The sequence below is a fragment of the Anser anser genome (assembly GCF_964211835.1).
Source record: "Anser anser genome assembly, chromosome: 4".
Classification (NCBI taxonomy): Eukaryota; Metazoa; Chordata; class Aves; order Anseriformes; family Anatidae; genus Anser; species Anser anser.
The window spans coordinates 9563981-9577445 of NC_139724.1; the positions used below are offsets into that span (position 1 = coordinate 9563981).

The 13465-nt window shown below is 38.8% G+C and overlaps 2 protein-coding genes across 6 annotated transcripts in view; both read right to left on the reverse strand.

Annotated features, from left to right (window-relative positions):
• Nucleotides 1-13465, reverse strand: part of PDLIM5 (PDZ and LIM domain 5) — a 132561-nt gene that overhangs the window by 36309 nt on the left and 82787 nt on the right. The window lies entirely within an intron of this gene.
• Nucleotides 1513-13049, reverse strand: LOC310898970 (uncharacterized protein). Its single transcript, XM_083834785.1, has 6 exons — nt 13026-13049; nt 11211-11345; nt 10362-10478; nt 3655-3855; nt 2608-2694; nt 1513-1812 (listed from the first exon to the last, which is right to left on the reverse strand). The coding sequence occupies exons 2-6, from the start codon at nt 11213-11215 to the stop codon at nt 1653-1655; spliced, it is 570 nt and encodes a 189-aa protein (XP_083690911.1). The 5' UTR covers nt 11216-11345; nt 13026-13049; the 3' UTR covers nt 1513-1652.

Genomic DNA, 13465 nt, shown 5'->3' on the forward strand with positions numbered 1-13465 from the left:
TGTCCTTTAAAATACCCCCAAAGGTTCTCTCCTTTGAGGTTGAAGTCAGTTACATAAAAGCAGCTTTTCACAGGAGGTAGTGTTAACATAGCTGCAGTCAGGAAACAAGAAGTCCTGTGCACTGAACAGAATCAATGTTGGAACAAAGAGTCTAGACAGCAAATAATTTTTTAAAACACTTATTTGCTGCACCACATGCCAGTTATTTGATTTCATACATTAAAAATGGGCTTTGAAAAATAGCAGCTCTTTGTTCCAGGAGCACCCTCACAGCCTAACACACGGCTTGCTTGCTCAAAGAACTGTTGCAAATAATTCATCTGGGTAGAGGTTTCGAGCCAGAATATCTTGTTTCTTCTCCAGTCAGCTATTTAGAGTGACAGTGCCTCCCCCGTGAGCTTCAGGATGAAACACAAACAGCATCGTGCATCTCAGAAGTTCACCAGGTACCCGTGAGTACACCTTTGCTTAGTAGGGTGGATTTGCACAAACAGCACTGGCAGGACCAAGGTGCAGATTAGTTCTGCAAAGAGGTGAAACCAACAGGATTCAGGATCAGGGGACATCATGCCATAAAACACAACAAGCAGACTGCTGAAAATGTGCAGATGATAGAAACAGGCTTTGAAGGAGAAGCCGGTTTCTTGTGAGTCCTCAGTGCCAACCATGTGCAGCACTCAGATGGTACCTTTTGCTCTTTTGCAGCTCCAGAGCACTTGTTGACTTCCTGGAGGGCCCAAGGGCTTGCAGAGGAGGTTTAGTGACAGGGGTGATGAGCAGGGCATCCAAAAGCGAACGGTAGACGCTAGGTTCAGAGAGTCTGACAAGCATTTAAAAAGACCGTGTAAACAAACCCGCTGACTAAACAGAGTTCAAGTTGGCTGGGACTAACTGAAAACCCAAATAAATGAAAAGTTCTGCAAGTTCCACAGCAGCATGGATAAACTGAACCTGGAATGACTGACTTAGAAATGCCATCTAAAGAAGTGGTCTCCGAAGTGGTGGGCACACACTCCGATGTGCCAGAAAATCCCACTGCGGAGTGAAAAGCATGTATTTTTTACCATTAAAAAAGGCGTTTATTTAATCTTTTTCTCATCTTTTCTTATTTCTGCTTTTGTGTATGTTTTATAATGTACATAAACTATACGCATGACCTACTGTACTAATATTTTAGAAAGTAATAAATACACATATTGGGAGTGCACATTCAAATTTTTATTTTGTTTTTAAATGTTTGAGGTGTATGACCAACAAAGTTGAGACCATTGGTCTTAATAACCCCTTATAAAGAGTAATGTAATAAAGACATAGATGCAACTCTCTATTGTCTTCAGCATCCAAAAGCTATTTAAAGATACAGATGATTCTTTCGCACCCATATCACTTAACTGTTATTTTCAATTAGTTTACTGACTGAACAGTAACATGGATATCGTGAGGATCAGAAAAGCAGAATTATTCACCAAGGTTCAGAGCAGCAGTTTGGAGCTAAGCTAAAAGGACACAGGAGCCTTGGACATATTCTAATGAGTTGCCACCCTGCTATTGTGAAAGAGCTGATTTTGCAGTCTTGCCAGGGACCAATTATTCTCATCTGAGCTTGAACTTTCTGAAACTAAGCTATAAAATGTTCCATTTAAAGTTGATGTCTACCTGGCCCGGACAGCAATGGCAGCAGACACAGCAGCAGCAGCCATGCTCTTAATTTTTGATCTCTGCTTGAAAGGAGAAAAAACAGGAACAGGAGCAGGTCCAGGCTTGGGCAGACTTCCCAGAGGACTTCCCAGCAGTACTGTTCTAGCACACAAACTTTGAACCAACAGAGAAAACAGAGAAAGCAGAAAAGATTGACAGAGAAAGACTACAATACTAGACTGCACTAACCACCAGAAAGTGATGCTATTGTAGGTTCCCAGCTCACAGAGATGTCAGGGCAACATATTAGCCCCCTGAACACTAACATAGAAAGCAGCAATGCTGATTTTACCTACAAATAAAACTTTGCATTCACCAAGTCAGGGATCAGCATCAATCAGCCTTCAAATTGCTCATCCCAGACTCTCTCTCACCCCTGGGTTTTTCCCACTGAACCCTCTGCCCATGACTGATGGCCCATGTGGACCTAACTCATTCTCCACGGTACTGACAGAAGGAGGCCTGAAAGTAAGTTACCTCCCCCTGCTTTTTCAGAATAAATAATAAACACAAAAAACTTTGGAATATTTGCTGATACAACTTCAGCAGGTATATTTTTAGCCACTTCTTCAAAATTCAGCATGTTCCTCATGCCCCTTTGCATATCCCCTAATTATTACCTAAATTAGAACGAATGTGAAGAGGCAAGAGCCATGAAAAAACATGCTGGCTCCAAAGTCATCTTTACAATACTGAATCCATAACCCCACCTCTATCTTAAAATTTCAAGATTATCCACACAATTGCTGTGTATTTTTAAATCTCTTGAGAAATGAACAAAAAACTCCAAACAATTCAATTTGTACAACTATACACTACATTGCTTCTTGGATTTACATGCAGAAATTCTGCCTGAAAACCTTGCTTACACCTAGGCAGTTTGCTGTACCCATACCTTAAAAGATTTACCTTGAATGACTTAAGGATGGTTTAGACTGACAGCTTGAAATTTTACTGAAAGAACTTGTTTCACAAGGAGACATAGATGCATCATGCCTGGCCAAAAGCAGTAAGAGAAAAAAAAAAAGTCATTAATCGAACACCTATTACGCCTTTGGCAATGGTAACTAAAGCTCAGGAGGAATTCATTCAAGGATTTTTAAAAGCCCTCTTTAGCCATAAAAAAAAAAAAGAACAGGTATGGTTTAATATCACTGATTATTAATTACTAGCATGCCAATCTGCATGTTAGAAAGACTCAACAAATGGATTCTTAAAACTAAATGAACCCAGATACCCAAATCCCCATTCTTGCACGCAGTGCCCTCTCCAATAAGGATTTTTCTTATTTTTCTACCCACCCTCTTTTTTTGGAGGGGTGAGGGTGATGGGAGCTGTCTTTCCCTATTGGTAACCAGTCAGAATAATTGATGTCCTGTCTCTTTATAAGTTAACACTTGTACTTTTCTCCAGAAACTTCAGCCTACTGGTCAATTCAAAAACGTGCATATTATAACAAGGGTGGCAAACCTCTGAAAGGCATGTGAATAAAATCACAGAATCGTCTAGGTTGGAAGAGACCTCCAAGATCACCTAGTCCAACCTCTGACCTAACACTAACAAGTCCAAATGCTTAACATCAAAGAACCGTGTATTATTCACACTGTGCTATATCTTCCCTCAAAATCTTATTTCACCCTTTCCTTCCATGCTTCAGTACCACATATTCACTTCACGTCATCAACTTCCTTCAGCAAAGTCACCTTCCTATCAAATCTCCCACCCATGACTTTAGTTTCTCCATCTCCATCTAAAGGCCACTATGATTTCGGAATTACTTTTCCAATTTTTGTCTAATAGCTACTCTAGTTGCTAACTGTTATGCAAATTTCCGGAGCAGCATGAGAGTCAAGAGATGCCTGTGAACTGCTCCACCTTGACATCGAAAAAATCAGGTGAAACCGTAAGCAAAAATAGAGTTTCAATTGTGCCTTTTTGTGGTGGGTATCCTTGTACCTGGCAGGACGGGGAGGCATCACGAGAGTCGTTTCCACAGATGGGGCTGGAAAAGGCGGCTGCACAGCTGCAGGGGCGGGCAGAGGGGGCTCCGGGGTCTGCGTGGCCACGCTGCACTTAGCAGGGAGCGGAGGCTCTGTATCAGCTACGCTTGGCAGAAGGATTGCTGAATCGGGAGCAGGCAACTCGGGAGTTATTTTCCTAGTTGGTTTTAGTTTGACAAGAAGTAATTGTAATGAGACTACATACTCAGAGGAATATTCAGATTTCTCATCTGATATAAAAATACCAAACAGCAATGGACAACTCCTTCTAGCTGGTCTTCTTGTAACTTCTATAATGAGAATAAGCAAGTAGCTCTTGAGGGCTTTCTTTTTCTTCCCTAGGAACCAAACATTCACCGTCGAGGAATTAGACCATTCTGAAATGGATTCTTTGGGACATTTTTTAGAGCTGAAGCTTGAAAGCTTAAAACTAGTCTTGCTTAACCTCAAAAACAAACTATTTGGGTAGCTCAAAGTAATTACTCTAAAAATATACAATATACTTGAATGAGAATACAAGTATATTAAAAACTCTACCTAGCATAAGCAGATCACACTTTAGACACTGTGGCTACTTGGATTCAGATATTTAAAACCTGACCAATTTTAGGGGGATGAGATGCACACTTGGGACAGGCTTCCAAAGGATTCTCAAACAAAAGTTTTCTTAAGTCTGAGAAAGCAGAAAGAAAATTAGCATTCGCCAAGCAATATTTCCCCCTATATTTTACTTCCTCTTGCTTGTAACCAAAGACAACCATAAGGGGTCTGGTGGTTTCAGTTCGGGTAGCCCGGGACATCCTGCTCTCCCCAGCCTGACATTGTTTTCCAACTAAATGAGCAGCTCCTGTCTTTGCAAGGTTCCCTTTTGCATTACAAATGTGATGAGGCAATCTGTTTAGGAAAATTGATGCAGATGTCAAATCTGCCAAAAAGGAGATCTGGCTGACTTTAGGAAAGTACGGCAGCAGTTAAAACAATTCAAAACAAAACAGGGGTTTTCAGAAATTCTGGCCTTTTCTGCAGTTGCCCTCAAGTCATCCATAACTCCATAAAACATATTTGTGAAGCTTTGTAAGTCATAAAAAGGGGCTTGAAGTAGGCAAGGAGAAGAGGAATGAATCACACCGGGTATGTGCTCTAAAGGGAGAGCAAGCAGACAGCAAGCCAACTCCGAATCTTATTCAGACATACAAACTTGTACTCCCATTTTTGACTTGCTTTGGCAGCAGTGAGAAAAGGAGTAAGAAAAGACTCTTGGAGACTACAGTTTCGGCAAAGAATATTCTTGGCTGTCTGTTAATCAGAATGTACACAACAAAAATCTGGATTGATACTTACTATTTAAAACTAACTCTTTGTGTTTATGACTATCAGGAATAATTTCATTAATGAAACGATAAAAGTAGGTCTGTATGCCTGTAAAAAGCATTTATATAATAGAGCAGTCTAAAGACTTGCTGGCACTAGATCTGCTTTATATTAGTTTTATTCCTCAGGAAGTGCCAGATTCTGTGGTTTACAGAGTCTAAAGTTGCCAGGATGACTATTTAAGGTGACTTTTTGAAACTTCCTGGAAAGGCTGTAATTGATCCTAAATATTTCACTGTTGTTAAGCTTATAGGGGGATACTGCATATATAAAATTGAGTAATAATACACTATAAATTATAGTAATTGACTATATTGCCGTATGACCAGTTTAAGCTTTCGCTAAAGAAATAAAATGACAATAAAAAAAAAGGTATTATGCTCTATATGATGGAGTCTGCCTTATAAGCAGTAAGCCGAGCTTTAAGCCAGTAATGAAATCCAGATCACACATTTCGCAGCAAGCTTTCTCCCTTCTTGGTGGTTCAGTAGTGGGTGGTACAAATCACAGAGCTTCAGCCAAGAAAAGATGGAGCCCATTAGGAAAATAAACATCTATGGCAGTCATTGACAGTAAACGTGGGGCTTTAGTGGCAAGAGCAATTAGGCTGGCCTTTGGATGGCCCATACCTGCATTATTAAAAATCTAACATGGCACCCAGCAATTAGTCCCTATGGATTTCTGATAGTTGCCATTTGTCCTGGTTCCAGTTAGGACAGAGTTAAGTAGCTCATAGTAGCTGGTAGGGTGCTATGTTTTGGATTAGGATGAGAAGAGCGCTGATAACATGCTGATGTTTTAATTGTTGCAGAGCAGTGCTTACACCAGGCCAAGGACTTTTCGGCTTCTTGCTCTGTCCTGCCAGCGAGCAGGCTGGGGGTGCAGCAGGAGCTGGGAGGGGACAGACCCAGGACAGCTGACCCAAACTGGCCAAAGGGGTATTCCATACCATCTGGCGTCATGCTAAACAATATATAGGGGTGGCTGGCCGGGGTGGGGGGGCCGGCTGCTCGGGGATAGGCTGGGCATCGGTCAGCGGGTGGTGAGCAATTGCATTGTGCATCACTTGTTTTCTTACACATTATTATTGTTAATACTATTACCATTATCACTATTATTATTATTATTGTTATTATTATTTTCCTGTCTTAATAAACTGTCTTTATCTCAACTCACCGGCTTCACTTTCCCGTTTCTCTCCCCCATCCCAGAGAGGGAGGGGGGAGGGTGAGCGAACGGCTGTGTGGTGTTTAGCTGCCAGCCGGGTTAAACCACAACACCATTTTATACAATACAGGATTTTTGGAGATCAGCTTTGGATGTACTTCCTATCCTAAGGAGTGCTCTAAGCAGCAATACCAGCTCAATAACAAAACATAAACACCAAATATATTTGCTATACAAATGGCCTCTCATCTGAGGAGAGAAACAAAATTATATGTAGCTTTGACTGGATCATGCAATTTATGTAATTATGTTCTCCTTCCCACACTCTATGCTAAGCCTTCCTTCTCCAGCTCTGCAAAAGCTGCTCAGATTTCTGCCCGTCTCGAGTAGGAAATACTCCTATACTTTTTTTACTGCTTGAATACATATGTTGGCTCTCATTCTGAACCACCTTTTCAGATTAGTTTCAGCTACAATAATTTTCCCTCAAATTAGTATATTAACCACTGTACCAGTTTATCAATCTCCTCTTTAATATCACATGTGATATTTGAAATGAATTTGCACTAGGAGAGAAAGCAGGAGAAAAAAGCAAACTGTCTCAATATCTTGTAACTGTGGCTGTAGCACACGATGGTGAGGAACAAGTTGCATAGTACCTAACACATCAGTAGGTTGCTTCTAACAGGGGCTGCCAAATATAACTGTAATTAAATGTTTTTTAAAAGGTACATTGATAAAATAAATTCTGATATTTCAAAAACTGTATTCAGTAACAATCTTTGTAACATAGCAGAACCTACTGAATACAAATTTTGAAATGATAATTGTGCTGCCTCGAGCAGAAATAATCTAAACATCTGCTCCAAGGAGAGCACTGGCTGCCAGGTGATACAGCACAAAACAGTAGTCCCACGCAGTCTTTCATAGCTCATTTCAGAAAGCTTTCCGAAGAAAGATTCATTCTGTAAAAAGCTGGTCATCTGTATCTCTGTCAAGAGACAGAAAGACTATCTGTATGTGTATCCTGCCATCCCCTCCAGTGTTTTTTTTTTATCCCAATGCACAGTAATTGAATGCAAATGTTGATACAAATCTGCCTTAAGATATGTTCAAAGTGTACCTAGCTTAAGGAGGGGAAAAAAATAGAAAGAAAGAAAAGAGAAGATTCATATCTTGCTTAAAGCAGTTTGAAAACTTAGCCATATAATGCATTTGAAAAATGTGGGGGGGAAATCAATGAGAAAGAAAATCATGCTAAACTATTTCTGTATTCCAAAACCAAAACAAAATGCCAGAATTCATTTGTTTTATAAGAGCTTCAGTTAGGCACACAAGCACTATACCTTCAGTCTGACTGGTCTGCGAAGGAGAATATCCATGCAAGAGTTCAGTAAGATAAGAGGAAGCCAGGCTACAAAGGAAGTCCCTTCCAGATTCCTTTACACACCTGTGATATAAGCTATACACAGAAGCCTTTCTGGAAATAACCTCCCACAAATTGTCCACACTTTCAATTAAATTCCACCTTCTCCATCATCTTTGAATGACTATAACAAAGAAATAAAATACAATAAGAAATGAAACTGAGGCAAAGAACAGTATTTTAATTTCCAGATAAAACAAGAACCTCGAACAAGGCAGATGGATGGAGAGGGGTGGAATTGTCCTTTCCCAGTTTTCCATGGCTCAAGCTGCTTGCTTGCTAAGTTAACCTATAATAAACTTGTAGCCATAGGTCCAGAAAGACAGTGGGCTTGAATTTCCTCTCCCTGGACACAGATCCAGAGCTAGGATTTGGAAAGAACTGGAACTTTGGAAAGATTTGGAACTAAGAACTTCTCAGTACTCAGAAGATGGTATTTGTGCCAGTACCTGCAAGGCATCTGCAGTTCGGTATGTGTCATCACACTATATTTTCACTGGTAGAGATGAAAACCGATTGCTGAATTGCTTTTTATTTCTTCCCTCTAGGGACTGCATTTCGTTAGCAAAGAACAGAAATATTCAAGAGAAGGCACAATGATATTACTTGCTCAGACACACAGAAGCCTTATTTTTTCAGTTTGCATTTCTCTTGAGTATGCACTTCGGTCAGACACCAAGGGAGCACAACCTGCACTGTAGAGCCAGGTAGAGCTGAAGGTGCAAAATATTTGTGAAATAAAACAAGGGGTTTTCTGTTTGTTATCAAGCACAACTGCTGAAAAGCAGGAAGTCCTCCAAGAAAGTTAAATTTAGTGGAGATATGCTTTTGTTTGTTGCGGTTACTGTGAACTATTTAAGGATCTAAGCTGCCCCATGGTGTCCTGCAAATGACCATGCTATCTCCTACTCAGAAGCTGTTCCTGTGCCTACCCCTGACCTACTAACATCTTGTGATGAAGCTGAAGTCTTCCCAAACCAGTTACACAAATAACGAAATTTTGATAACGCCAAATGGTTCAAACTGAGTGTCTCTGAAAGTGAACTCTGCTCTTTAGGGAAGTGAAGAGCATGGCAGCAACCTACTACACAATCTATCCTGGGCAAAGAAAAACCTCAAAACTCCAAAACCATCCTATATTACCTTGTCAGTCACACCACAGATGAAGAACTTACCCAACTGGAGAGACTTCTTGTGCTAACACAGTACTCTTACGTTACCACTGCAAGCAGTCCTGTCATGCCTTATAAACTGCCAGGACAAGAATATCTGACCTAGCTTGATACATCACTTTCCTGAGCAGGATCACTAAAATTCAGGTTGCTGTCCAGAATTTAAATGACCGTGTCATCATCCTGATGATTATCTTCTGTTTGTCTGTGAAACAGTTATTCTGGATATGGTTTAATACATTTGATATGAAGCCGCATCTCTATGGCCAGTCAAGAAGGCAGAAGACACTGGACCAGATGAATCCTTACATTAACAGGCAATTTTTAAAAGGGGAAAAGGAATCAAGACTACTCACAAGGGGTACATGCATGAGTGTGAGTGTGTCTGTGTGTCTGTCTATCAAGACTTGCAGGTGAATGCTAACAAGAAGTCAGTGCTGGGGTCCCTGATGAAGCTACCAGCTTCATCATTCCCAAGGATGGGAATAAAGTGTGCAAAAGTGTCAGTTTGGGGGGTCAAATGTGAAAAAAAGTGCTAGTCCTCCTCCCAAAAGTCCTCTTTCCACCATTGCTAAGTCCACCTGTACTCTGATAATCACCTAGCACAAGAAGAAGTGCCAATGTGGTTAAGCACAAGTTCTTCATTAAGAGTATCTTAAACATTGCACTGGAAGTAAAGGACAGGAAACAGCACTTAGCGCAACCCACCCTAAGACAAAACATCTTTTCAAGTTGTTAAACATTTCTCTTCTCTCATTCCCACACAGGAAGAAAAAGAATAGAATCTCTTTTTTCCTTTCTTTTCTTTTTTTTTTTTTTTTAAGCAGCAGCTTTGTTTAGTATTAGAACTTCGTGGATGTGTGTGTATAATGAACATTAGCTATCTGAAAGGAAAAAATAAAATAAAAAAAAATCCCTCATGAACTATGATACAGAATCTGTCAGAAAACGTTATTTACTTTCAATAATAGTGTTAAAAAAAATTTACTGTCACAGCCTTACACCCAAAGATGACCTCCAAAACATCAAGTTTCACTGCCAGTGAATCTATCCAAAGCCAGTGTTAGGATATTTTCCAGATAACTTTGCGTTCTTTGATGGCATCATAGTACAGTACAGTGTTACGAAAAACATCATCCTCCTTAAAAAAAATAATACTATTTTTAAAGGCACTTTTCTGTATGTTAGAAAAATATAAACAACACTGAATTACTTTTGAGTTGAGCGAACCATTATGCCCCTCAGGAGATGGGAGGGACTCCACTGACAACATATCGATATGCACTACGGGTTTTGTCTTTTTAACAGATCTCCATGAAACTGTTCATGAATCTGCTCAGCTTTATTTTACTGCTCTTCGCCATCCTCTTTCTACCATTACCAGGAATATCCCTAATGAAATGAACATTAATAAGCCTTTTTTAAGTGCAGACAGACAACCCTCTCTCCCCTAAGATAACAAAATCTGGGCTAGAACAGTATATAGACAGATCATAACTGAACGGAAACCACCTCTGAATGATTTACCTCCCCGAAGATGTTGTGGCAACATGTTCAGCAAGTCTGGGAGAGGGAGCACTGCAATGGGAGGACTCTGCTATCGGCAGAAAAGCGGCCGCAGATTCTGGTCTAGCACTGTTTTCACTCCATTCACAGCAACAAAACACACAAAGAGATTTTTAATCCATACTGAAACAGTAAGCTGGACAGAAGATATTGTACTCAAAAACATAAGTGAATTGTAAAAAAATGCAGTTCATAGCAAAATACAAATAGGGGACAAAATGAGGAACAATATTGCTAAGATGTGTCACACTTTTAGTGAAGGTTGGGAAATGTCCTGCTTCTTATAAACTCAGAAAATCAAGCAGTATTTTACACTGATAAATATAGAACACACATATTTGGTATTGTACTATGTGATGGAAACCTTATAGGAAATACTGGAAAAGAAAGAGCCACAAGTGATGATGGGATTTCACTCCTTGAATTTTTATATACTTTTTGCTTCAACTTTTTTAGGATGTTAGTTTTGTGAAGGTTAGAGAATATATTACTTAATATTTTTTTTTATATATATATATATTTTTTTTCCAGTTTGGACCAGAAAATAATCTAAAACATATTGCACTGAAGGCTCTCTACTTGAAGAAAAGCACCCACCAGAAATCTCACTGCAATACACAAAAGTAGAAGCGAACTACAAGGTAGAGGTGTCACAAGCACAAGTTTTGAGCAGACTAAGGTAGCCACATAAGTAAGGTTTATTTTTTATTTAAATTAGCATGCAGAATTATGAATCTTAATAAAGCAGAGACCCATATTAAGTGCCAAGAATTAATGAACAGATGATTTAGGAAAGACCAGGTAGCAGACCTCATAGGTGGTAAAGGTGTGGATGGAAATTCTGATACAGATGGTATCTCCAAAGCCTGAGTAGCTACGGAGTTTTTACTCAGATTAGTAGAAATATCCTGGGCTCCTGCTCCATTATGCAGATCTGCAGGTACGCTTTACAGGTATTTATAACACAAAGGGAAAAGTAAAAGAATCACATGATTTATGACAGGTTATTTCAGTACTGACCAAGAGTAGGACAAATATTTTCCAGTGGCTGTGGATTAGCTGAACTATAGATCTGGAAAAATCCAGACACATCTTCACTCAGAATAGTGAGTTGACTTTATGTTTTAAGGCCAAAAACCAAACCTGTGGCTCAAAATTAGATTGTTAAAAGTGAACATCAACATACTTTGAAATAGAGTACTGTGCAGTTAGAACTAATCAGTTCCTAAAACATGCAAATCAGCTTTACATAAAGGCTAGACTTTGCCTTTCTAAATTTTAAGTATCTTGCTTAAGAGTTGCAATTTACACATTTCACTGAGGGCTCTCTATTCCAATTTCCTGTGCTGAAAAGAAGTAGTCTGAAAAGAAGTAGTGGAAAAGAAAATTATCCACATAAATATCCCTAGCAGGCTGCAATTTAGGAATAAATAATAATTTTAAAAAATATCTATGTGGCATTTATCTTAGACAATGCCTGAAAAGTTGTAGTATTATTAAATTGGGATATTGTCTGTAGATTACTGATGGAAGACAAATTTCTATTCCAGTGTTTGTCATATTCTCTGTTCTAGGTGATCACGTACATTTAAGTAAATTCATTTATATCAAAAACAGGATTTTTCAGAAATTTTTTCAAAGTTCAGACGCATACTGGGAATCAGACATGAGCTAAGGCATGTTATCCACATCCAAATGGAAAAGCAGTCCATTGTTTTGGAAACAGTAACAAAGTCCAAAATTTAATGTCAACAAGTGTTGTGCAATGGAGATACTGGGTGAAGAGATGACAACTTTACAGCAGAGAGTGAAATCCGTTTTACACATTCATATAACATTTTTGGGAACTAGTGTTTTGTTACTATGAATTTATATTAGGTTGCCTTTCTCAAACTATTCTCATACCCACCATAGACAGACTCCATGACTGTCTATATTTACTTTTAATTAAAACAGAGACTTCTATGCTTTGGATTATGTAGAGAGGCTTTTTCTTCCATTTCTCACCAAAGCAACTCATCCTTCAAAGGGATAAAACTACTAAGAAAGATAAACATAGTGGTAAGTTAAATAGCAACATGAAGGTATTCTCATTACCTCTCATTCAGGAACATCTCCAAAATATAAAAATACTTGAAGGTTAAACCATTCTAACCCCACAGAGAAAACGTCACAGAAAATCTAAGTGATAATCTTTCACAGTTTTCATTGTATTGATATTCTGTGAAACTCCTGACTTCCTTTCCATTCATAAGAAATTCTTTAAACTCGGTAGAACAATTTTCACAGTTTTACATTCTTACTTTAATATACAGTATTCTGTCAAACGATTATATTGCAGTATATGTGCACTTCAGAAATGCTTGGTTTTAATACACAGTACTCAGACAACTGAGTTTCTTGGCAGAGAAAAATCAAGTTGATTGGCACTTCTCATCAAAACAGCCTTCAGTGAAATTATCAGTGAGTATTTTCAACATCTGTCCCTAAGGAGTTAAACCAAAAGTTGTGCAAGATGTGAGAAGACTTCTTCTGTCATTAGTAAAAATTTAATTTTACTTTATGATGTGCATCGTTAAGCATCCACATCAGTGACTTGTTAGTGTGACATAACTTGGCTATTACCTGAGCTCTCCATTTTCTGTTTGGTTTTCCCTAAAGATAAAATGACAAATACAGTAAGCTACTGTACTGTATGTCAGTATAAACAATCTGAAAAGGAAATGCAAACTTAAAATACTTTCATCAAAGGTCTCAATCCATTTCAGTTCTCACAAGTTGTGAAATAAAAAAAAAAAAGGCAAAAACCACTACCCTACTATTTCTGCAGAAGTGTTTACAGTGAACATCAAGTCTATTCACAGGACCACTTACATCAGAACAACATGTAGATTTGCTGCACAAGCTACAAGCCAATTGCAATGGTTCGCATTAGGTAATTACAAAAGGATTGGGCTTTTATGTGTGTTTCACAGTTCACCTTTGAGGTTTGAAACTTCTGTGATTCAAAAAACGTTGCAAAAGTTGTCAGTGAACTTTACTTAACTAAGTTCTTGTTTCTGCAG

Coding starts and splice junctions, on each gene's coding strand:
- LOC310898970 (XM_083834785.1), bottom strand. Junction 3,856..10,361: donor GCCACAACATCTTCGGGGAG/GTAAATCATTCA, acceptor AAAACCAACTAG/GAAAATAACTCCCGAGTTGC. Junction 2,695..3,654: donor ATGCCTCCCCGTCCTGCCAG/GTACAAGGATAC, acceptor GCTTTTGGCCAG/GCATGATGCATCTATGTCTC.